Here is a 24,689-nt window from a genome sequence, read left to right as displayed (position 1 = left end):
CTATAGTACTGTACAAGGAAAAAAGGAACCATGACGTTATTGAGAACGACTTCCCTGCAATGTTTAAAACTGACGACTAATTGGACGCGTTCTCTGACAACAGGTACAAACTACTCCTCTTGTCCTCTTAAAGCAGGAAAAAAACTTTTGGTAGATCTGAAATTGACACTGAAAACTACCCTTTCAGATCAGACTGGCGTTTCGTGTTTTTAGGATGGAAAAAAATGACAGACTTACATAATAAGCTTTATGTTTTCTAAATATAGGAAAACTTATGATGCAGTATGAAATGACAGATGCCACATGTGGAGACACATTCACTAGTGAGGACACATTCACTACAGTGACTAATACATAATCAGGAGGGACATATGTGGGAAATTGAGACTTTTAAAATGTGATTTTAACCAGATGTTGTTCTGCGTGTTTGAAACACACAACACTGAACATAAAAAAGAATGTGAGGGGAGTGGGGTTGCTGAGTGAGGTCCTGTGACTCCAGCAAACATAACAAACATATGTTAGGTTGAACAAACATTCCAAACATGTGTTGTTGGGCTCATCAAGTAAACTGAACACATAAAGTAACAGTACAAAACCAGTCCATCACAGGGCAGTCATACATTCACACCTAGGGGCAATTTAGTGTCCCCGAATTGCCTGACCTGCATGTCTTTGGACTATGGGAGGAAACCCACACAGACATGGGGAGAACATGCAAACTCCACACAGAAAGGACCCTGGCTGCTTGGCGGGAATCGAAACCCAGGACCTTCTTGCTGTGAGGCAACAGCGCTACCCACTGCCCTGCGCGTTGGATTCTAAAATCCAAAAGTTATGACCCAAACTATACATTTTTTAGAAATGGTATAAGGAAAAATAACAAGCTAATGCTTGCCTCATACACCCATTGTCTCGAAAGAACAGTGTTGTTCTGTTCACTGAAGAGAGTGCAGCTCTTTGAGCTGTAACAATATCCCTTGCACCTGAAAAAAAATTCTCTCTCTGGGCCAGATATTACAGGAACACAAACCTTAAAAAACTATTTAAGCTCACACATTAACCATGTAGACTCCACATGAGAAGTTAGACAACATGGAAAATAGAAGCTGCAGACTGAACCTCCATCTTCATTTTTATGTCTTTCTTGAGGTTTTTGCCACTGGATGAAAAATGGTTTTCTTGGAACAGCGTTTTCCAACACTTCTGGGCCCCAACAGCTTCTCAACAGCACCAGAACTGGAAAGAGCATATTTTCTTGGAAGATATCAACACACAGCAGGCTCAGTATCTGAATTAATTTATTTGCTGATACATTGTTGTTACTGTTAGGTTTACCAGTCATAGCCATCATTCCATGGCATTACAAGCAGCTCTCAGATTATTGCCTCTTAGCTCTGTCTCTATCCTGTCCTAGTACCTTTAACTATCAATCATCTCTTTTTCCAGTTATCATAAAAAACAGTTATCATTACTATGATGGAACTGGTAACACTCACCCACTCAGGGTTAGGGAAGTATAACATCAAGATCATGTTCGATATTGTCTTATGCATATACGATCTTCATGAAACATTTTATCAACTTGTAGTTTTGTAGATTTCTGAGCCTCACACAGCATTCAGAAGCGTATACCTACTTTTGTTGTTGGCATGGATGATGATCTCATTAAGGAGAAGTGTTCCTTGGATCTATAATGCTATTCTCAGAAGTTCTGTATTTTCCGCGTTGTTTGCAGTCTTCATACTCCAGTCCAGATGTCGGCAGTAGAGGGCATCACAATGTGGCGCTTAACGCCATGAGAACATTGAAGAAGAAGACTCTTCTTGACTGAGCTGCGCGGCAAAAGGCGAGCAAAAACAAAAGCATGTGTTTGCTAAATTTTCTATCAAGGTAGGCAACTAATAAATGTTTTAACTCCGGTAAGTGTGGATTTGTGCATGAAGACGCTTCATAAATACTCCAAGTATTAACAACGTTCGTTGGATCTACTAACGAGTAAGCAAATATTTAAATGCAAACATTAACTGAGCTAACACTAGCACATAATTGAATAGAACTGTGAGTTAGGTAGATTTGTTTTTGGAATTCTTGTAAATTAGCAAACTGAAGGACACTTGCAGGCAAATGTTTGAAATTAATTTAAGATCATTCTAAATTGCTCTTTAATTTAGGATTACCCTCCATGCTCCGATATGCTACTGTAAATTTAGAGTAAATTACTGTATTATCTTTGGATTTGTACACTTTAAATTTTCCGTCATACTCAGAATCTCAATTGAAGTTACAGCAATAGCATTGCCTATTTATCATGTTCTAAAATATGCCGAGAATGAGTACAGTAAGTCTTTCTTTAGCAACAGTAACACTGGATTATTCCCCACTTTCGTCTCAGCTGGGTGTAGAGGAGACAGATTCGCTTTGCGACTCAAGCCCAACCATGGGGCTGCGAACGGCTCAGAAAAAGCACTTTCCTCTACGTGGAATCGATGGAGTTGTTCAGCTGTTTGAAGCAGAGCTGCAGAAAACGGAGCCAGATTTGGCTTTGCTGTCTCTGGTACTTGGATTTGTGGAGCACTTCCTTGCCGTCAACCGAGTGGTACCAATCAACGTGCCTGGAGTTCGTTTTGAGCCTCTGAAACCTGATTGTCCTAACTCGTATTTCCCTGTAGTTGAGCTTGGATTGATTTCAGCGCTGCACGAACGCTTCACCTCTCAGATCCGTGGCGCTGTAGACCTGTCTCAGTATCGTCGGCCTTCGGGCTGCTCGAGCCGGGAGCTGGTGAAGAAAGTCTCGGACGTCATCTGGAACAGCCTGAGCCGCTCGTATTTCAAGGACCGGGCCCATATTCAGTCCCTCTTCAGTCTCATCACCGGTACAAACAGCACTCTTCTCACAAATACTTAAACCTAGTGCTCTAAGTTATGCATTTAAACACTAAGTAAGGAGAAGGAAATGTATTAATGTAATTTTTAAACAAACGCAAAAGCTTGGTAGATAGCATATTTCTCTTAAGTGCAGTGTTAGTGTAAATATATGTTGTAAATGTATATGGCAAGCAATTTCAAATCGCACACTGATGAAAAAAAATAGTCTTTTCCTTTTAATTATTCCAGCAAGGGCTGGGCGATAAAGCCAAAAATTGACATCAGTGTACAGTGTGTCCTAATGACATCTAAAGTGTTAGAAAGACAGAAGTGACTAGACAAGTTATTCTGAGTAAGTTTTGATAAGGACCATTTTGAGACAGGAGTTTGTGTGAAGCAGAGAAACATACAGCTTTGCTGAACTGTGTTGTTGTTTGCTGTCATTTTTATTTTGTGCATGATCAGGCACAAAGCTGGACAGCTCAGGGGTTGCGTTTGCAGTGGTGGCAGCGTGCCAGGTTCTGGGCCTGCAGGATGTTCACCTTGCCCTTTCAGAGGACCATGCATGGGTGATTTTTGGTAAGGGTGGTGAAGAGACTGCAGAGGTCACATGGCATGGAAAGGGTAACGAAGACAGGCGTGGGCAGACAGTCAGTGCAGGTGTAAATGAAAGGGTAAGATACACTCCCTGACCCACTATATATCTGTAATAATTTCATAGCAGCACTGCTTTAGTTTGGGCTCCAACAAGGCATTGACACCACAGATCAGTACAGTGTGGTGTCACTGTGTTGCATTCTAATTTTCACCCTTTGTTATTGTTCTCGTTCTCTCTCTCTCTCTCTCTCTCTCTCTCTCTCTCTCTCTCTCTCTCTCTCTCTCTCTCTCTCTCTCTCTCTCTCTTTCTCTTTCTAAAGAGCTGGTTGTACCTGAAAGGCTCCTATATGAAGTGTAACAGGAATATGGAAGTGGCTTTTATGGTTTGTGCCATTAACCCATCTCTAGACCTGCATACAGACAGCACTGAACTACTGCAGCTTCAGCATGTACGTACACACTCTCACACTTACATGGAGACAGGCCAAACCTGTGCTGTCTCGTACGTACACACTCTCACACTTACATGGAGACGGGCCAAACCTGTGCTGTCTCGTATGTACACACTCTCACACTTACATGGAGACAGGCCAAACCTGTGCTGTCTCGTATGTACGCACTCTCACGCTTACATGGAGACGGGCCAAACCTGTGCTGTCTCCAGGGTTCAGTAGATGAGTACTTCCATTATTCTGTTTCTGTATGTAAAGGGAATCAGTGGGACAAATACAGACCGTTAGGGTTCCAGTTGGGCTGAATGATTAATCAATTTCAAATCAAAATCAGGATTTGAAACAATGCAATTAGCAAATCACAAAAGGCTGTGATTTAGGATACACGTTGTTCAGCGCATCTGACCCAGGGTTTAAACTGTCGTGTCAATGGTTTTGCAAATTCATGTCGCCCTCCTCATGTACCAGTCATGCTTACCAATCAGAAGTGACCCAAGACAAGACAACTATGTATACGCCCACCAACAACAAACATGGGAAGCCCAAGGAAAACGTTGCATTCGTGGTGCAGAAAAATGGCCTCTGCTGAGCCAGGAGCAACACTGGACTTTTTTTTTTTTTTAATTATTAGTTTATTTATTTAACTTAACACAGTCACACCTTTTGTGGTAATTGTTCTATGTCAGTTAGGTAAGGGATAATGTACAGCGAGTCGGTCATTATTGCGCAATAAACCCCGACAGGGTGATGTAGGACCCCAACGTGAATCAGCTTGTCGGGGTTTATTTCACAATAAAGACTGGCTCACTCTACATTGTCCTGATTTTTACACGGCTACTTACTAAAGAAATCAGTAATTTGACACAAAATATTAATTCAAAAATTATTTTATTGCTTCCACTAAAAAAATAGTCCGTTAATGTCCAGAACTGCGTCCATAACGGTCTATCATTCATAGCAGCAGTCTTAGCAGCTGTAATTGACCAATCAGAATTGAGTGTTCAACAAAGCCGTGTAATAAAAAAAGATGTAATAAATAGCCTACATGTTGGAAGCAACAACTATAATTTCTCAACTATAAATTCTCATCCTTGCATTAGAATATAGAGCAGTTAGCATCAAAATATTATCTCATGTGGTAATGCTCCATCTCATGTTTTAAATCCATTACACAGTGAATATTGAACTGAAGCATGACTTTAAAAAATTATATCGCAAATCAAATCGCAATTGCGATATCTGTCAGACAAATCGCAATTAGATATTTGCAGCCCTAGTTCCAGCTAATGTATTTGTTTTTGTACTTGAATAGGTCAGTTGGCATGGTAACCGCAGGGTTCTTTTAGCTAGTCTCATTTGGCTTCCTTCTGAATTGCACAGCATAAAATGTGAAGGGGGCAATTGGCACATCCATAATAATTTTGTGCGACACTATAAAAGTTTGAAGTCTCAGTTTTGGAACTCAGTCCCTGGGAAAGTCCCATGTTGGTGACATTTTGAGTCTGCAATTCTCAGCAGTGCTAGGTTTCTTTGCACCCACTAGGCATTCAGATTTTTTTTTCTTTTGCTTTGTTAGTTTTTTTTAATGCATACTGCTTGAATAGTGTAACGACCAAATGAATAAATCAATGTTCTTAAAATTTAGTGATATTTTTAAAATTGTGACAAGTGATGCTTTACCCCAGGTTTTAAATAACAATCTCTACACAGGAAAGAGTCACAGAAATTTGTAAAGTTGACTTGCTGTTGTCCAGTGATAGTTTTGGTTGATACTGAGTGTAAATTTGAGATGTCAGAGACTGAGGGTCGATGAAGCTTAGGGCCAGATGTTACAGCCTGAGGTGAAACTGATGCTGACTCATTCTGGATTTTTGACTGGCATTGAGGGTATGTGACTCTTTACACCTAATACACGTCCTAATCAGAATCAGACTAGTCCCCCCTCACAAGAGTCTTTATTTCACACTGAAACACAGTCAGACACTGAGCCTTGAGAAGTCTGGAGGCAAAGTTTCGTTTAATCTCATGACTCATGTTTTTTGGGTCAACATTTGTGATATTTCATAGTCACATAGAAGGTTTCCTAATGAGGCATTGTTTTTCAGTGCCATATACCTGAACCCCAACGGAGGTACTGAATTTGAATCGAATAGGCAGTTGATAGTCCTCTATGACTGCACCCCTTAAACTGTGAACAGCACTGGTACAGAAGGTCATCTGAGGTATTGTTCAAACAACAACAGTAAACAGTGTGAGTCGTTAACCTAGAAAGTTTGTATTACGCAGTGTATGTGTAGGGGATAGTTTGATGTAATGTGTGAGTGATGTTTTTGAAAAGTCTGATGTAATGTATAGGGATGTCCCGATCCAATCTTAAAGATCGGTATGGGGGCCGATCAAGGCATTTTTTAACTGATTGGTATCGGCTTTATTGAGCACGACCCTAAGTCCGATTCTTTGTTTTATGTCAGCCATCACACAGGTGTCATAAACGGAGAGCATAATCTGTGGCAGGACGCGGCTAAAATGGCTGTAGTGTGGAAATATTTTAAATTGGGAAACGAAAGCAGTCCAGCAGCTGCCTGTAATGTTTGTAATGCGAGCATTTCGCGAGGTGGTAGGAGCTGCGTTCAAGAAGCTACCACCGCTTTGATACGGGACCTAAAAAGTAAACACTTAACAGAGTACAGTGAGTTCACTCAGGTAACTCTGGCAAAGGCTGCTCCGAAGCAACACACATTGGAGGATACACATTTAAAAGGAGAGAGAAATTTCCTCAAGACAGCGACAGGGCCAAAATAATTACCGAGAGGGTAACTTAATCAATCGCTTTGGATGACCAGCCCATCGCTGTGGTAGCGAATACAGAGGTTCTTTCAAATTCGGCAAACTGAACGTTCTAGGACGTTCAGGTGTTCAAATTTAACTTTTAAGCATACTCCGACATTAATCCTCAAGACTGCTAACAACAACCAAGCTATCATTTCAAAATTGAAACGCCTAATGCTTTAGCTGTATGTGATGCATGCGAGTTAGCCTAAACTAACGACCACAGAGAGCAATACAGTTGCCTAACTAACGCTAAGGATTGATAATGATAGCATACTTTTTCTGAAAGCCTCTTTTTGTATCAGTGAAATTGACAGACAAGTTAACCACTTGAATTATTGTAAGAAAATTAAATAAAATCGAACACTTGCTTATATTTTCTGGTGTAACTCCCATCTGAGCACACATCTCCCTTAGTCCAGTGTCCACGTTTATTCGGCGAGAACTACCTCTTTAGACTGTTTGTGTGTGTTCACAGACGTTCGCAGTGAACTCAAAGCAAACAAAAAACTGAAAACAAAAAAGACGAATTAAAAAAAAAAAACAAAATAAGAAACAGCTTGGATCCAGGCAATTTTTTCTTAATGCAATGCTATTCAGTTGTCAAGCATATACACTGAATTGATTTTAATACCCTTAATGCACTTGAAATGTGCACTGTGCAACTGTAATATCTAGGAAAATACAAGTATCAGATCAGGACTTGGTATTGGCAGATACTCAATATTAAATGACTCAGATCGGGATCGGGGGCAAAAAAAACTTGATCGGGACATCCCTAGTAATGTATGAGTGATGTTTTTGAACAGTCTGATGTAATGTGTGAACGATGTTTTTGAACAGTCTGATGTAATGTATGAGTGATGTTTTTGATGTGATGTGTGAGTAGGGGTGTGCGATATTGACAAAATGATATCTCGATATATTCTGGGATTTTGTCGATAACGATATGTAGACGTTATTTTGCCTCCTTCAGAAATGTGTTTGTAAAAGTCTTACATTGTCACAGTTTGCTCTTGGTAGTTGGATATTAATTGTTGCTTAGTAATGATATTAATGGAAACAACATATTTAAGTAGAACAGGTCTTGTTTATTTATGTAAAACTGAAGAATTCAAGTAAAAACAATATAGAAACATTGAAATCACTAGTGCAAGCGTTATTGAGATCAAACAGTTTCCAGATGGTGAAACAAGTTAGTTGTCGAGGTGTCTTTAACGGCAACCGATGTCCGACATAGTTTGCAGCTTGCTGTCTTTTGACTCAAATCTAACAACATAGTATACGAGGCTGGCGGTGTCTGTGTTTAGTCTCCGGGCGCTGTTTGTTCACTCATTTTTAACCTCAGTCATGCATTTTCAGGCAGCTACATTAGCTTAACTTGTGGTGCGGTGACCACGTACGCCTATACCAGCACACTGCATGCACTTTCAGTGTGCACATGCAGTAGTCTGTCCTACTAGGCTGCATGACGCAGTAAAGCGTGGACTCTCAAAGTGTGTTTCTTGATTGGTTTTTGCCAAGTGAGTGAAATACTCGATGTCAGCTTGCACATCGTTAAAAACAATAATTAAGATGTTATCATAGATAGGGATGTAACGATACACTCAGCATACAGTTTAATTCGATTCATAATACTATATTCTTCCACGATATTTTTAAGAAAATCAATTGAACTGACATTGGAATGAAATATTTATTTTCGATGCATTAATAATGCTGAACTATTGTTGTTGTTTTTTTTTGTGCCATTAAACCAAACGTGATGACAGCTTGACCCTAGGAGGAATTCTTTGAAAGCTAGACAAAAATAGTTTTCAAACATAAAATAATATTAAATTGAATTGGTCTGTCTGTATTACATTAATGAGATTATAAAAAATTGCACCTCAACACACAATGCTCAAATTTAGACACAAGTTAATGAGCTAACTCCGCACTGTTCAGAATTTCTATCACTTTGGTTTTTGCTTCATTGTACAAGGCTGTCATTACAGACTGACTGATGTGCAGGCGTGACGGGACGTTGTATCTGGGCTCTAGCGTCTTAAGTAGTTGGCAAAGTCCTTTGTTGTCGACTACTGAGAATGGTCTCTTGTCTTTAGCGATAAACACTACTATGGATCTGGTGATATCTTTTGCTCTTGCACACGAATGAGGCAACGGGGATGCAAAACTTTTTTCAAAAAAAGTTTGGCTTGCAAGCACTTTCTTTCTCAAACCCTGGCCGAGTTTGTCGTTGTGGTGGCATTGTAGATGCTGCATCATATTCGCAGTATTAGCAGTAGGCCTAGTGTAGCTGATAGTTTTTCTACAGTGCATACCGTCTTTGTTTAGTCAATTAATTTGTTGCCATTCTCCTGCTGAATCATCGGAAAGGCAAAATGTTGCCACACTTCTGATTTAATAGAGGATGGCGCATCCTCAATTTTACTCTCAGCTCCAGCTACACATTGTTTCATGCTGACGCTGCTAGTCTGCTACTGAAACCTCTTCTTTCTGTCTGTGACTGAAACATGTAAAACATGAGGCCTCGACTGGAATGCCGGAAGTGTGATGTATGACTTTGTGCACTGGTAACACAAATAATGATACAGGTGACTTTAATTTTATATATTTATTTACTACGGCTGATGAATCATAGTGTACTCATTCATCATCTGACGACCAACACGGTCCAATTTATCTGATGCGAACCATCCAACTTATACAATGTGTACCGTCACATTTTTGCACCATGATGTATTGTGCTACAATGAATCATTACACTCTTAATCACAGATGATAAATATCACACACCCCTATGTGTGAATAATGTTTTCAGACAATTTGTAATGTGTGAATGATGTTTTTGGACAGTCTGATGTAATGTGTGAGTAATGTTTGGTCTAATCTGTTTCTGCTCCCTTTGACAGAGGCTTTTGTGGCTGCTCTATGAACGTGGAGACCTGGAGAGGTGAGTCTTAAAGAATATCCTTCAGGCGTTCCTCCATTCAGAGAGTTTCACATCCTCTCAGATTTTTAGGATCTGTGTGTCAGGAGAGCATGCCAGTGAATTCCCTGCATCCATGTGATGTTGGTAAAGTGTAAAAACATATTCACCTCCACCAGCCTTCTCCTGCGAACTGGCCTCTGATGGATCTAACAGATTTGAACACTGGGTTGATTCATGTACCCTTATGGCAAATGTAACAGGTATCATGATCATTTGAAACAGTACAATTATACTTTTTTAACCTGTTTAATCCCCTAAAATATTGGAAAAGGTTTAAATAGAAGGACTGGTTTTAGCTCATATAGCTCATATGTGGTATTGTTGTGAAGGACTTCAGCAGGAGAATGGATTTTAAACTTATTTTGATGTGGTTGTAGGACTAGGACATGCGAATGGGGGATGTACATAGTAGTACATACCAGAATATGGCTATACAGTCAGAACAAACACATACCTGAAGATTATGAAAATGAAATAAATGAAATAGAGACTATGTCTCTGTGTCAGAGTAGCACCTGCTGAATTCTTTAACTGTCTCCTCTGTTTGTCATGCAGATACCCCATGGCCATGGGAACCCTTGCCGACCTGCAGGATCAGGAACCAATTCCTGGCAAGGAGGACCCACTCTCCATCCACCTCAAGGTGCGCACAGCACTTTAAGAAAAGTCTCTTTCAATAAACCAGTCAAATTCACCGGTCATAAGTTATTACTTAGTCTTTAACCTTAACAGAGTTGCATATTGGAAGAATATTTCTCAGGTGTGACAGTACCAGTCTATGGCCCTGTGTTCTCACACATTCTGACAGTGTTCTTTAAATACCCTTACTCACCCATCACTCACATTTCTCACCAACGTTTTGCTGACAACTCTCCTCACATCTGTGCTCAGAGCGACTTCAAAATAATTGTTCAAATAGTCATCATCCCTTGTGTGAACCAACACAGAGCTTGACTGTGACTGGCTGGTGATAACCACTGCAGTCTCCTATAAAACTACACATAACCACTGCACTCTCCTATAAAACTACTCATAGCTGCTGTTATAACCACTGCACTCTCCCATAAAATGGCTCATAGCTCTAACTGCCTGGTTATAAGTGCTGCGCTCCCCCATAAAACTACTCATAGCTGCTGTTGTCCTCTCTGTACGTCCTTATATCCACTCACAATGTTGTCTCAGGTCAGGATCATATTTCAGACCTAAAGAAAATTCACAATTTGTCCAAACTTTCTGCTCACCAGCCCCCATAACCAGCCCCCATACGTTTTGCAGCTGTACAGGGCCTGACATGTTAGTCCATGACAAACCTAAATACCACAAGATGGCGCTGCAGGCTTGGCAAGAGTTTTCATTCAGAATTTTAACATTTCACTCACATAACATTTCCAGTTGGTCAGAGTAAAGTCAGGAGCTATCAGCAATAACATTTTCATGTTTTGACTATGGATGAAAACTATGAATTACAGTAGGAGAAGGATTAAGTTGAATTTAAGTTTGGATTTTTGATGGGAACCTTAAGGAAACAGAGAGCTACTGCTTGTTTAACACTGAGACGCTGTCTGTTGCATTACTTTATTTATTCTTTAGACACGTACATAATTTATTGCTTTAATGAGTGCAACATTGACACATTTTTCAAAGTAATTTTTTTTATGACATGTTTTCTAACCATGTATCTATAACTAGACTATAGAATTTAAGTATTTATTTTTTTAAATGACACCATATAGCCTAAAAATATTTTGCATAAATTTTGGTTCATATATACCAAAATAGGTTTTCGCTTTAGGCTCAGGCATACGTTTTTAAAGGCAGTCAGTGGAAGTGGAAAACTCTTACTATACTTACTATAACAGCTGTCCAGAGACTAGAGGATAGAGTGGTTCCACTGGTGCTTAACCTTAGACTCTTTTCTTATAGACTCTTTTCTTACCTTTACCAATGGCGTGAGAACAAACTGTTTAAGTGAATGTGATGCTGTGGGGTAGAAAATGTCTCCACTATTCGATTCTGTCTCATGGATGACACATGTTTCAGCACTCAACAGGATTGCCACAGGCTTTGTTCTCTACCTGTCTTTTTATGTTTATTTTTAAGGCTGTCAATTCAGCGAAGACATACTACAACAATGAGCATATCTACCCGTTCATGTACCTGGCTGGTTACCACTACAGGCACAGGAATGTACACGAAGCGCTCAGAGCATGGGCGGAGGCAGCGTCGGTAATGCAAGAGTGAGTCAGTCTACAAATCTGTCCTTCTGTACTGCTCACAGCTGTCTCACTCATTCAAGACACTGACACAGAAACGTCTCATTATGTGCTCATTTCTATTTCCCATGTATTAAATTAATGTTTAGCACAAATATTTCTTTAATACTTAGAGGGAAGGGGGTATTTAATGTCTCCTATTGTTACTTATTTTTAATATTTTAATGTATTGCATTAATTTCTTAACATTCATTAAACAAATTCTGTTTATCTAGCAATAATTAAGATGTTTTGGAGAGGAGAGTAGACTTGTTTCTTAGCTCAGCGAGGATACTTGTTTACTTGCTCTTGTGTTTGGCGGTAACAGGAAAGTTTTTTCAAAGTTTTTTTTTTTTCCTCTCACATCAGTGTTAAACCCCTGGGATTACTAAACATGCAGTTTCCTTCCATTAAAATACAGCTCACTAGCCCACACTGCTAAAAATACACCAACACTGGAACCAATGAATTCTGATGTCCATGTCCCCCAGTTTGTCAGCACCAGACAAGCCCTGGACAATGTGTTCCCTCCTACTCACTTCCTTTTCCCCTCTCCTTTTCCTGAGTCTGTTTGTTGGATAACTTTAGCTCAGTTGTTGCTGTCTAGCAAACATTGCAGTAACTCAGCTTGGCCCGCCAAAACTGCAGTATATCATACCAGGCCTGTGCTGTTTTATTGGTCTTGTCATGTTTTTATGAAGAGTGGTGTATGTGCAGGAAAAGTCAAACCTTTATTATCGTTTGACTTCCTTTTGCTCAACTCTTCTCACTGATTCTCAGTTATAACTACTGCCGTGAAGATGAGGAGATCTATAAGGAGTTTTTTGACATTGCCAATGATGTTATCCCCACCCTTCTCAAAGAGACTGCTGCTGCAGCGGAGAGCAGTGGGGAGGTGGGAGAGGAGGAAGAAAAGGTAATCAGACAATATTTCACAACACATGATATGAACGAATAAACAGACCCATTCTCCAATCTCTTCTCCTCTTTCTCCCTCCCCTCTGTGTGTGTGTAGGATGAGCCAAGACAGGCTGCGGCCCTCTCTGCTCTGCAGGACCCAGAATGCTTTGCTCACCTGTTGTGTTTCTATGATGGGATCTGTAAGTGGGAGGAGGGGAGCCCTACTCCAGTCCTCCATGTCGGCTGGGCTACTTACCTCGTCCAGTCCCTTAGTCGTTTTGACGCACAGGTAAGGCCATGTGCCCATACTCCACCAATAAAACCAGAAAAATACAAGGTAACAGAGCCTAATTTTGATCCCACTTTTCCAGGTGAGGCAGAAAGTGACAATAATCACTAAGGAACCAGAGGTACAGGAGGAAGACGACCAATCCAATGAAGACGCTCGTGAGGGAAGGAGGCGGGGTCCGAGACGTGAGTCCAAAGTTGAAGATCAAGTGCCTCCATCAGCCCCTGCTCTGCCCTCACAGCCCACCCAGGGCTCACCCCCCAAAAAGGTTGGAGGAGAGGGTGCGGGCCGCCCTCGATCCATACAGGGGGGTAGAGGAAAAGAGACGGACAGAAAGACTGAGCCGTTGTCTCCCAGCCCTGTCCCTTCTCCCACCCAGCCAACCCCTGCCAGCACCGGAGGGCCTGTGGTCACGTTCCACAGTGAGAAGATGAAGGGAATGAAAGAACTGCTGTCTGCTTCAAAAGTCAATTCCAGCGCTATCAAGTTACAGCTCACTGCACAGTCCCAGGTTCAGATGAAGAGACAGAAACCGACACCTTCTGGTGACTACACCCTGTCTTTCATGAAACGCCAGCGAAAGACTTTGTGAATATTCTTAATTACACCTGAAGCTTCACCTGAAAGAGAGAACCTTCTCAATTAAATCTGTCTTCACAAACTCTGTAGTGAAGTCTGTACTTTTCCTTGAACATTTAGCATGTCCTGCTCTTTTAACATGAAAAAAGGCTAATCAGAAAAGTTATTTTAAACAGTTCCTTCAGTCAGACATAGTTTTATGTCATGACAAACTATTCACAAAATCATTCAGTGTTGAGATAAGAGGAAATCATTCTGAGATAAGAGGAAATGTCTTAAATTGTGTGAAAAACGGCAGTTTTACAAATTTGTTTTACCAGTCATACTGGATCTTGTAACTATTAATTATAGGTCTTTTTGAGATTCGTTTGTTCTTGTTTGTGAAGAATTCTCGGGATTCTTAATCATTGCCCATAAAAACTGTTTTTTTATTAGTTTGTCATTGCTTGCAGCAATTATTGCCAGTGTTTTTGCAGGGTTTTCATGTTTTTGTGAAGAGAGAGAGAGTACAAGTAGACTGGTTAGTAACATTTCAACATGATTTCTACCCAATACTTGTATAGTGTATAAATCTTTTTGAAGTAGTAAAACGCTCGTGAAAACAAGCAGTTGTGTGTGGGATTGTCGGTTTCTTTTCCAGATGATTGCAAGTCTGTTAATACTGAGTGAAAGTCGAAAGCACTGCACGCACAGCCGTTCAAGATCAGGGCTTCGAATTCACCCGCAACTTTGTGACGTTCCATTTGATTGAAGTACAAGATAGGAGACGCGGCTACATAAAATCAACTGCATGCAGAGACTTGTAGACCTTTGTGACCCAACGTCTCCCGTGAGCATTCTCAACTTTCATTGAATGTTCTGTTGCGCATATTGTGCAGTAATTTGTACTGTTGTCACCTTAAGACTCCTGCCGTACGGTGACCGACAAAACAGCTTTCCGTGTGTAAGGAGGCAGCTAGACATCGGTCATGCGCAAATGACGATTGGATGTAAAACTGTACAGAGAGAAGAGGGAAGACAAGTACCCGCACAGATCAGCCTGGAAAAAAGTAACCACTGAAACCTGTTGTGATGGATAATATTGGCGTTTCGTTTTTGGACCCTTTAGACGACTATGAGATAATTGATCGAATCGGGAGTGGCACATATGGTGATGTGTACAAGGTATGTTTTTTAGCGACTGAGTCTGACAAAGGATTTACGGTCTTAATAATTATTCAGTGTCCTGGCGGCTTAACAGAATATATCAGCACCTTTGTATACCTTTTTTGCCCCACCCAACTTGTTTGTTCTTAGACACAACAGCTTGTTGGTAAACTGCAGCAAATTCACGTCATGTTGTACCTACAGAAATCTGAACGTAACTCTTAATTTGTCGGCAAAATACGAAATAAGTACCAACCGACAACAAACTGAACCACTGAGTTGGGAAAAATACTTGTTTGATATTTAACAGGGTAACCTGAGAATGCTCCTTTTGAATTTCCGTTGATAAACTGAGAAGAATATTACTTGTTCTTTTGGAAACCTATGTCTTGTATTGAATATGAGTGACTGGGTCGCTGACAATTTTCGTGTACATTTTAGAACTAAAACGGGCTGAATTCTCCGCCAGATTCAAAGGCAAAATTGCTCACGTGACAAAGCACTGATTTCACCCAGACCCTTTTTCTTCACTTCATAGTATATATAGATATGGTATTGAAGACGGTACAATCAGTAGCTTACGGAGAACTTCGTGGAAGGAAGGAAACCGTGCATTCATGGCTTTAGGACATCGCGTCTTAGTGTTGTTTGTGTGGCATCCGTCTCCAGTCACTCAGGGAAGACAAGTTCATATGCTGAGAATTCCTTTGATTGACGGTCATTTAAGAATGTGTTTGTGAATGATAGAAGCGCCTTTGTTGTGTGCTCCCAAACACCGCAGAACCGTTCCTTCTGTGTCGTTACAAAGTTGTTTAAAGTGCCTTTATCCATCTCTGTAATACTGCTAAACAAAGGCAAACTACAGTCACTTTCACATCGAGAACTACCTCAGAGTCGTTTTATGGTATCAATTAGAGAGTCCTCACAGTAAACCTGTCGTTTTATTAAATAAATGTTTTAATGTGAGGAGCATTATAACAGGCGAAATTCATGCCCCTACCCTCTCGCCCCTCTCCTCCAGCCACCTAGCTTCCTGCCATTTTGAAAGTTCCAATGACATGCGGGAAATCACTTTTGAATGAGATTATAGATTAAAAAAAGTTGTTTTTTTTTTCTTTTTGGTCAACGTGTAGGGAAGTTTACTGTCAGAGGAACGAGGAAACCCATCTTTGCACAGTGTGTTAAGGACAGCGCTCGTCTAGGCGCTTCAGCGCCGATCAGACAGAGTTACACTGCTGTTTACAGAACTAGAATTAATTCAACTGACTACAGAATCTGCGGGCTCCGAAAGCTCAGTTACGCTTTCCTCTTGCTGTAGTTATTGTCAACATAATATGTAAGGTGTGCCTCAAATCTCAAATTATCATAATTTCATAACAAACAAATTATTCAGAGTTTATGTTTAGCTCTACCCAGTTAAACATACATGTTTGGATTTGTTGATTATGGTGATGTTAGATGTGCCTGCTGACCTCACTGATTTGGGAATAATAATTTATCTGTCCGCATTCCTTGCGAACTTAATCCATCTGAAGACTGCAACAGTGAAAAAGAAGCTGAACCAGTTCCAAAAAAAAAATCGGTCTTGAGGGGGCTGTTAGTTTTTGTTTCCTTGCATTGTCCAGTTTGCTGTCACGTTCCAATGTGTACACATAATCATCTTTTCTGGGTTGGTCACTTCGGATGATTGCCACCGTGTAGGTTTAAAAATTTTCTCTTTCCATGCAACTCCTGCGGCTGCGTGAGCGATTTTTATATTTTCTAATGTTAATCAATGAATATGGTTATTATTTTATAAGTTACACAACCTTCTTTCAGAAATTGGATTGAGATAGTAATGTAGTGATGGTTTGCTACATAAAGCATATAGGCTGGGAGTAGAGGGTCCAGTAACTCTTTGATTAAACGTTGGGGTGGGCAAAATGAGTGACCTTAAGCAACTTACTTCACTAATGTGCTTGGTGAGCGTTCCCGTTACCTTAGAAAAAGGAAGCTTCTTGTGCTTTTAACAGCATGATAAACAAAAACATCCTGTAGCAAAACTGTGAGTAAAAAGGCTGCGGATGAGAGAGTATAAAGGAGAGTGGCAAAAACTGTGAAAGCTAAACAACCAGCTATAATCAGGGAAATAACAGTACTGTACAGCACTACCATACACAGCACCATGCTGTAGCCCCAGCCAGCCATGCTGAGCTGAACTCCTGCCAGCCAAAACAGCAGGCACCTCCAGTGGGCACCTGGTCACAAACACGTGATGAAAATGGAGTGGGAAAACATTGCCCGGTTCAGTGAGCCCTGGTACCTGTTGTGTCATGCTAATGACATTTAGGATTTGGTGTAAACTGCATGAGTCCATGGACCCATCCTGCCTGTTGTCAGCGGTAGAGAGGGTGGGGGTAGTGGAATTGTTTGGAGAATGTTATGCTGCTTTGTGTTATGTTGATGCCAGTTGAACAGCGATTGAATGCAGAAAGTATTTGAGCTTACCAGGTGCATCCTTTTATGGCCACAGTTTTCCTTTTGTTACATGTATACTACTATGAGTAGCCTTATGCCACATGAGTAATTCCCCATATGTCTAGGACAGAACTAGGGCTGCCCTCTGAAAGTTGACGAGTCGAATCATCAGTCAGACACCCGTCAGTTGACTGAGATTCTTCAAGTCAAGCAGTCGTTGTGTTGGTAACGCTTTAATTTGATGTAAATAAGAGGTTTGGCGCCCTCTTATGGCTGCAGTTTTGTTTAAGCTCGTGGTCATGTGACTTCAATTTAGTAGCAAACTACTTGTCTGTGAGATACAGTCGATTTCTTCTCTCGGTGGAGTTTTGGCCCACATATGCTTGTAAGTAGTCATCCTGTGTTGAGAGTTTGACATGTTATGTTTTGAAATGTTTAGGGTGTGAGTACAACAAGTTGCTGGTTTGTATGGTGGGTTTTGAAGGCTACAAAAGTTGTTTTACGAGGCTAATGATGTTAGCAATTGAGCTACTGTTTATATGGTAGCTTGTGGGCTGCGCTGTCAGGCGTAAGATATATTTTGTTTCGCTGCGACAACATAACTTGCCTGCGTTGTCTGATACCAAGAAAGAAACTGATTGTCATTTCTGTTTATTTCAGTTTTACAATAAAATGAAAGTTTGAATCCATCCTTGCATGTTCGCTGTCTGTCTAGCTGGATACCTTCAGTTAATCTTACGTCCAGCAAGGACAGAACAGTAAAAAAAGCATATTACTCAGCTGACACCATCACTCGAAGACAGTTACTGTATACATTATGTCGAAGCCATCAGACATCAAATCCCACATCAAGCAGATGGAGCGCACTGAAAAGAATGTTACAGCGGAGTCTCTTGCAACAAGGTCCCGTTGTTCTAGCTCATCAAAGCTATCCAGTAGGTCATCAGCAAGCGCTCAGAGCGCGCGCCAAAGCAGAGGCTGCACAAGCGCAGTTGATCTATGCGGAGCAAGAAGCAGAAGCTATGAAACAACAAGCGCAGATTCAAGCTCAACTCCATGTTCTTAAGGTAAAGAAAATGGCTGCTGCTGCATCAGCTGAAGCTGAGATCTTTGAAGCTGCACCTCAGCACGAGGAGCCACAATACCACAAATTTGAACATCTTTCAATTGCCTCTGCAGATCATAAGCAAAGAGTCCAAGACTATGTTGACAGTCAATCATATGCGCAAAATAACCAAGTAACAAATCAGTCAGCGTCAAATGCCATACAGCCGTCATCATATTACGCAGGAGAAAATACAAACACAGTCACACAACCAGCTCCGCCTTATGCACCTGTTTGGAAAGAAGAAGACCTATCAGGAGGACCAATCAGCACGTATCAGGAGCTGATTCTGCAATGCCTTCCTAGCAATTACCATAACTCAGAACCTGCTCCATGTGCAACAAACCCAAGTCTAGTACGCCATTATGAACCACACAGGTCATCGCCACCTACCCGCCATGATGCATCAGTTGTGACTGACGTAGCAAAATATCTAATGAGACGAGAGCTGGTGTCAGCCACTTTACAAAAATTTGATGACAACCCACAAAACTACCGAGGATGGAAATCCTCCTTTTTGAATGTGACCAGAGACTTGTCTTTGTCACCTAGAGAGGAACTTGACCTTCTCATCAAATGGCTAGGGCCACGGTCGTCAGAGCAAGCGAGGAGAGTCAGCTCTGCACAAGTTCACAATGTCACAACGGGCCTCAGAATGGTTTGGCAGCTTTTAGAAGAAACGTATGGAGCTCCTGAAGCAATACAATATGCCCTCTTCAAGAAAATTGAAGGCTTTCCAAAAATATCTGCCAGAGAGAATGGCAAGCTGAGAGAATTAGGAGATCTCTTACTCGAGTTAGAACTCGCTAAAGCAGAAGGTTACTCACCTGGATTTGCCGTTCTAGACACAGCATGTGGCATCAATCCCATAGTGGAGAAGCTACCGTATACACTGCAAGAGAAATGGATTTCATGGGCGTCCAAGTTCAAAATGGATCATGATGTTACATTTCCACCTTTCTTTGCCTTTTCCAAATTCATACAAGAGCAGGCTAGAATTCGAAATGACCCCAGCTTCTCCTTTCTATCGGTGTGTATGGGGAAAGTTGAGAGACCTGTGAAGAATAACAACAGAACACATATCAGTGAGAGAGACAGATGTCTCACATGAGTCCGCAGCAAAGGAATCCGAAGAGTGTGGGGACCCGGACAAGCAATGCCCCCTCCATAAGAAGCTGCACCCTCTCAGAAAATGCCGCAGCTTCCGGAGCAAGCCTCTTGAAGAAAGAAAAGCATACCTGAAAGTTTTAGGTGTTGCGCATCCACCAAACACCTGGCAAAGAACTTTACAGTTAAAATCAGCTGTAAAGAGTGTGAAAGCGACAGACACAATACGGCATTACATCCAGGCCCGGCCCCTCACGACATCAGACCAACCCCAAGAGGAGGAACAGCATGGTGGGGAGCCTCAAGTGAGAGAAACCTCAACCTCGGCAACAGTGATGTGCACAGAAGTCTGTGGAGACCGGCGTAGCACTAGGTCTTGTGCCAAGATCTGCCTTGCCAAGGTGTATCCATTAGGCCAGATGGAGAAGGCAGTCAAATTATACGCAGTCTTAGATGATCAGAGCAACCGCTCTCTTGCACGCTCAGAATTTTTTGACCTTTTCAGTGTTACAGGAGGCACAGAACCTTACACGCTCAAGACGTGCTCAGGCACTATGGAAATGGAAATGGAAGGAAGGAGAGCCAAACATTTTATCATCGAGTCCATAGATGGTCATGTGAAAATACCTCTACCCCCATTGTTGGAATGTGACATGATTCCTGAGGACTGGTCTGAGATACCCTCTCCTGAGGTTGTGCAACACCATCCTCACTTAAAGGCCATTGCGCACAAGATCCCACCCATGGGCACAAAGGCACAAATTCTTCTGCTCTTAGGAAGAGATGTGCTGAGACTGCACAAACTGAGAGAACAGCGCAACGGGCCGCAGGATGCGCCATTCGCCCAGCGCCTTGACCTCGGCTGGGTTGTTATAGGAGACGTCTGTTTGGTACGCACACACAAGCCGGCCTCTGTGATGACCTATAAAACCAACATGTTGCTCAATGGAAGACCATCATATCTCAGTCCATGCGTCAACAGTATACATGCAAAAGAGGAGTTGTCTGCAGACCAACTGGGCTATACCACACGAAACCACAGAGATACTTACCACAGAATCCAAACAGACAGCCTCGGTGACACAGTGTTTGTCAGGAGGGAGGATGATGAAAGGCCAGCACCTTCATTAGAGGATGAACGTTTCCTCAAAATCATGCAAGATGAGATGTATCAAGACGAGACCAACAGCTGGGTTGCGCCCCTGCCCTTTAACACCCAGACAGCGATTACCAAACAATCGAGACCAGGCTCTCAAACGGTTTTACAACCTCAGACGCAGCCTCGACAAGAGGGCAGACATGAGATCACTTTGTTAAATTCATGCAGAGGATCTTTGACAACCAGCAAGCAGAGCTAGCACCTGCCTTAAAGCCTGATGACGAGTGCTGGTACCTTCCATTGTTTGGAGTGTACCACCCGCAAAAGCCTGGACAAATACAGGTGGTTTTTGACTCAAGCGCCAAATACGAAGGTGTGTCATTGAATGAAGTTCTCTTAAGTGGCCCAGACTTAAATAACAGTCTAGTCTGTGTCCTGATTCGGTTCAGAAAGGAGCCCATAGCCATAACTGCAGATGTGGAACAGATGTTTTACTGTTTCACTGTAAGGGAAGACCACTGCAATTATCTGCGCTTTCTCTGGTACCTAGACAATGACCTTGCAAAAGAGGTTACGGAGTATCGTATGAAGGTGCATGTGTTTGGGAACAGCCCCTCACCAGCTGTGGCGATCTATGGGCTAAGAAGAGCTGCCGAAGCTGGACAAACAGAACATGGCAAAGGTGCAAAGCAGTTCGTCACCAGGAACTTTTACGTTGACAATGGTCTGACTTCCCTCGCCACCGAAACAGATGCGATCAGTCTCCTACAGAAAACACAGATGATGTTAGCAGAGTCAAATTTACGACTACACAAAATCGCCTCAAACAGTAGCAAGGTGATGGAGGCATTCCCCAGTGATGACCCAGCAAAGGACCTCAAGGACTTAGACCTGGGGGCTGACTCTTTACCTCTGCAGTGAAGCCTTGGTCTGAGCTGGAGCCTTGAATCGGATGCCTTCACTTTTCAAGTCGCTAAGGAGAAAAGGCCCTTCACTAAGTGAGGCGTACTCTCTACAGTCAATAGTTTATACGATCCCTTAGGGTTCGTGGCACCTATTACTGTTCAGGGGAAGGCCCTCATCCGAGAACTTACCGCTGAACCATGTGACTGGGATGATCCTCTTCCACCTGCCAAAGAAAAGCATTGGAATGCATGGAAAGACTCCCTTTTGGATGTAGAGCTCTTACACATCCCCAGACCTTATGTTCCATTGTCTCTTTCCACAGCACAGTACCGAGAACTGTGTGTCTTCTCTGATGCCTCATCAATGGCAATTGCAGCCGTTGCCTACATACGAGTTCTTGACAAGCAGGGACAGTGCCTCACCGGATTCGTCATGGGAAAAGCCAAGTTGATACCAAAACCCGCACACACAATCCCACGATTGGAGCTGTGCACGGCAGTTCTTGCCGTAGAGATGGCAGAGCTCATTTGCCAAGAGATGGATCTTGAGTTTCAAGCCGTGAAGTATTATACAGACAGCAAGATTGTGTTAGGATATATCCATAATACTTCACGACGGTTTTATGTCTACATATCTAACAGAGTCTCAAGAATTAGGAAGTCCACTACTCCCACACAGTGGCATCATGTCTCAACGGACCACAATCCAGCCAACTTTGCAACAAGGCCAATAACAGCAAGCTTACTGAAACAAACAAGCTGGTTCATCGGCCCCTCATTCCTGAGGCAAGTCCAACAGTTGTCTGCACCACTGACACCAAGCAAGTTTGATCTTGTCGAACCGGAGCAGGACACAGAGATTTGCCCAGAAGTCAGTGCTTTCACAACTAATGCCATTGACAGCTTTTTTGGTCCACACAGGTTCGAACGTTTTTCTTCTTGGAAGCGTCTGATATGAGGAATGGCAAAGCTCATCAGTGTAGTGAGGAGCAAGTCCAAGTCTCCAAAGCAAAACCCTGAAAATCCACAAACACAAGCCAAATTGCGGGTCATCTGGAGCGTCCAACAGTTGGCGTTCAGGGATGAGGTCAGAAAACTGCAAAGAGGAGAGCAAGTCTGCAAAACAAGTCCCTTGTGGAGGCTGAACCCCTTTATTGACAGAGATGGAGTGTTGAGGGTAGGAGGCCGGATATCTTTAGCTGACCTTCTGTGTGATGAAAGACACCTGGTTATACTTCTCAAGAAACATCATGTGTCAACCTTGCTGGTGAGACAGTACCACCAAGATGTTGCCCACCAAGGTCGCCGCTTCACTGAAGGAGCGCTTCGCTCTGCTGGTGTGTGGATAATTGGTGCAAGGAAATTAGTCTCCAGCGTGATCTATGAGTGCGTCACATGCCGTAAACTCTGAGGGAAGCCTAAGGAGCAGAAGATGGCCATTTTGCCTGTGGACAGACTTGCCATGGAGCCCCCGTTCACTAGGGTCGGCCTAGATGTCTTCGGGCCATGGAGCGTTGTCTCACAGCGAACTAGAAGGGGTACAGCAGAGAACAAACGCTGGGCAGTGCTGTTTACCTGCCTGAGAACACGAGCTGTCCACATAGAGGTAGTAGAATCCATGTCCACCTCAAGTTTTATCAATGCTTCAAGACGTTTTTTTGCCACACGAGGCCCTTCCAAAGTTCTCAGATCGGACCGTGGAACCAACTTCGTCGGAGCTTGTAGAGAGTTAAAGATCTGCACAGATGATCCCGGGATCCAAGATTACCTCAGCTCGGAAAGATGCTCATGGACCTTCAATACACCACATTCATCCCATATGAGAGGCTCTTGTGAGAGGATGATTGGCATCGCCCGTCGGATCCTGGATGCATTGTTGCTCCAGTCAGGCCCCACTCGTCTCTCTCATGAAGTCCTCACCACCTTGATGGCAGAAGTTATGGTGATAATGAATGCTCGCCCACTGGTTCCTGTGACCACGCCAGCTCCCAAAGGAGTGTTTGACCTAAAAGACCTATACAAGAAACAATGATGGTATGTTCAATGTCTCACCGATACATTTTGGAAGCGGTGGAGACAAGAGTACCTGATAACACTCCAGTCCAGAAGGAAATGGATCAAAGACAAGTGTGATGTCCAGGTCGGAGACATTGTCTTACTGAAGGATGACCAAGCCAAACGAAATGAATGGCCCGTTGGTCTCATTGTCAAGAGCATTTCGAGTCAAGACAAAAGAATCAGAAAAGTGGAGGTTAGAGTTGTGAAGCAAGGAGCTCCACAAGTGTACTTATGTCCAGTGTCGCAACTCGTCCTCCTGCTCTGCAAGGAACCTGTCAAGAAAGACTGATAAGAGAAAAGAGTGGTATAAAATTAATTATACCAGGCGGGGAGTGTGTTGGTAACGCTTTAATTTGATGTAAATAATAGGTTTGGCGCCCTCTTATGGCTGCAGTTTTGTTTGTTAAGCTCGTGGTCATGTGACTTCAATTTAGTAGCAAACCACTTGTCTGTGAGGTACGGTCGATTTCTTCTCTCGGTGGAGTTTTGGCCCACATATGCTTGTAAGTAGTTATCCTGTGTTGAGAGTTTGACATGTTATGTTTTGAAATGTTTAGGGTGTGAATACAACAAGTTGCTGGTTTGTATGGTGGGTTTTGAAGGCTGCAAAAGTTGTCTTACTAGGCTAATGATGTTAGCAATTGAGCTACTGTTTATATGGTGGGCTGCGCTGTCAGGCGTAAGATATATTTTGTTTCGCTGCGACAATATAACTTGCCTGCGTTGTCTGATACCAAGAAAGAAACTGTGTCATTTCGGTTTATTTCAGTTTTACAAAAAAGAGAAAGTTTGAATCCATCCTCGCATGTTCGCTGTCTGTCTAGCTGGATACCTTCAGTTAATCTTACGTCCAGCAAGGACAGAACAGTCGTGTTTTTTTTTGTTTTTGTTTTTTTTTTTTTAACAATAACAGGTTAAAAAATGTGCAGTAATAGCATTATAGTGAGGAATTATAATTTAGGGAATCATGAATCATACATTTTTGTACTATTATAGCAGGGCTAGCTGGCACGTTTGCTAAAAAAAAAAAATCACGTGACAACATGCGCTG

General features: G+C 42.2%; 2 protein-coding genes across 2 annotated transcripts in view; both read left to right on the top strand.

The window, feature by feature from the left end:
* The first annotated feature begins 1,941 nt into the window (after positions 1 to 1,941).
* men1 (multiple endocrine neoplasia I) lies at positions 1,942 to 13,999 on the top strand. Its single transcript, XM_030780285.1, has 10 exons — positions 1,942 to 1,998; positions 2,396 to 2,876; positions 3,334 to 3,542; positions 3,786 to 3,914; positions 9,662 to 9,702; positions 10,297 to 10,384; positions 11,842 to 11,978; positions 12,774 to 12,909; positions 13,009 to 13,182; positions 13,265 to 13,999. Exons 2-10 carry the CDS (start codon positions 2,441 to 2,443, stop codon positions 13,772 to 13,774), a joined length of 1,860 nt encoding a protein of 619 aa, XP_030636145.1. The 5' UTR covers positions 1,942 to 1,998; positions 2,396 to 2,440; the 3' UTR covers positions 13,775 to 13,999.
* Positions 14,000 to 14,832: 833 nt separating this feature from the next.
* Positions 14,833 to 24,689, top strand: part of map4k2 (mitogen-activated protein kinase kinase kinase kinase 2) — a 53,018-nt gene continuing 43,161 nt past the window's right edge. The window contains exon 1 of the mRNA XM_030780039.1: positions 14,833 to 14,925. Coding sequence (XP_030635899.1) covers positions 14,833 to 14,925 — 93 coding nt within the window. The remainder of the gene's footprint in view (positions 14,926 to 24,689) is intronic.

The sequence above is a fragment of the Chanos chanos genome, chromosome 7 (genome assembly GCF_902362185.1).
Source record: "Chanos chanos chromosome 7, fChaCha1.1, whole genome shotgun sequence".
Classification (NCBI taxonomy): Eukaryota; Metazoa; Chordata; class Actinopteri; order Gonorynchiformes; family Chanidae; genus Chanos; species Chanos chanos.
The sequence above is the reverse complement of the archived record's forward strand: the minus strand, read 5'-3'. Positions and strand labels throughout refer to the sequence as shown.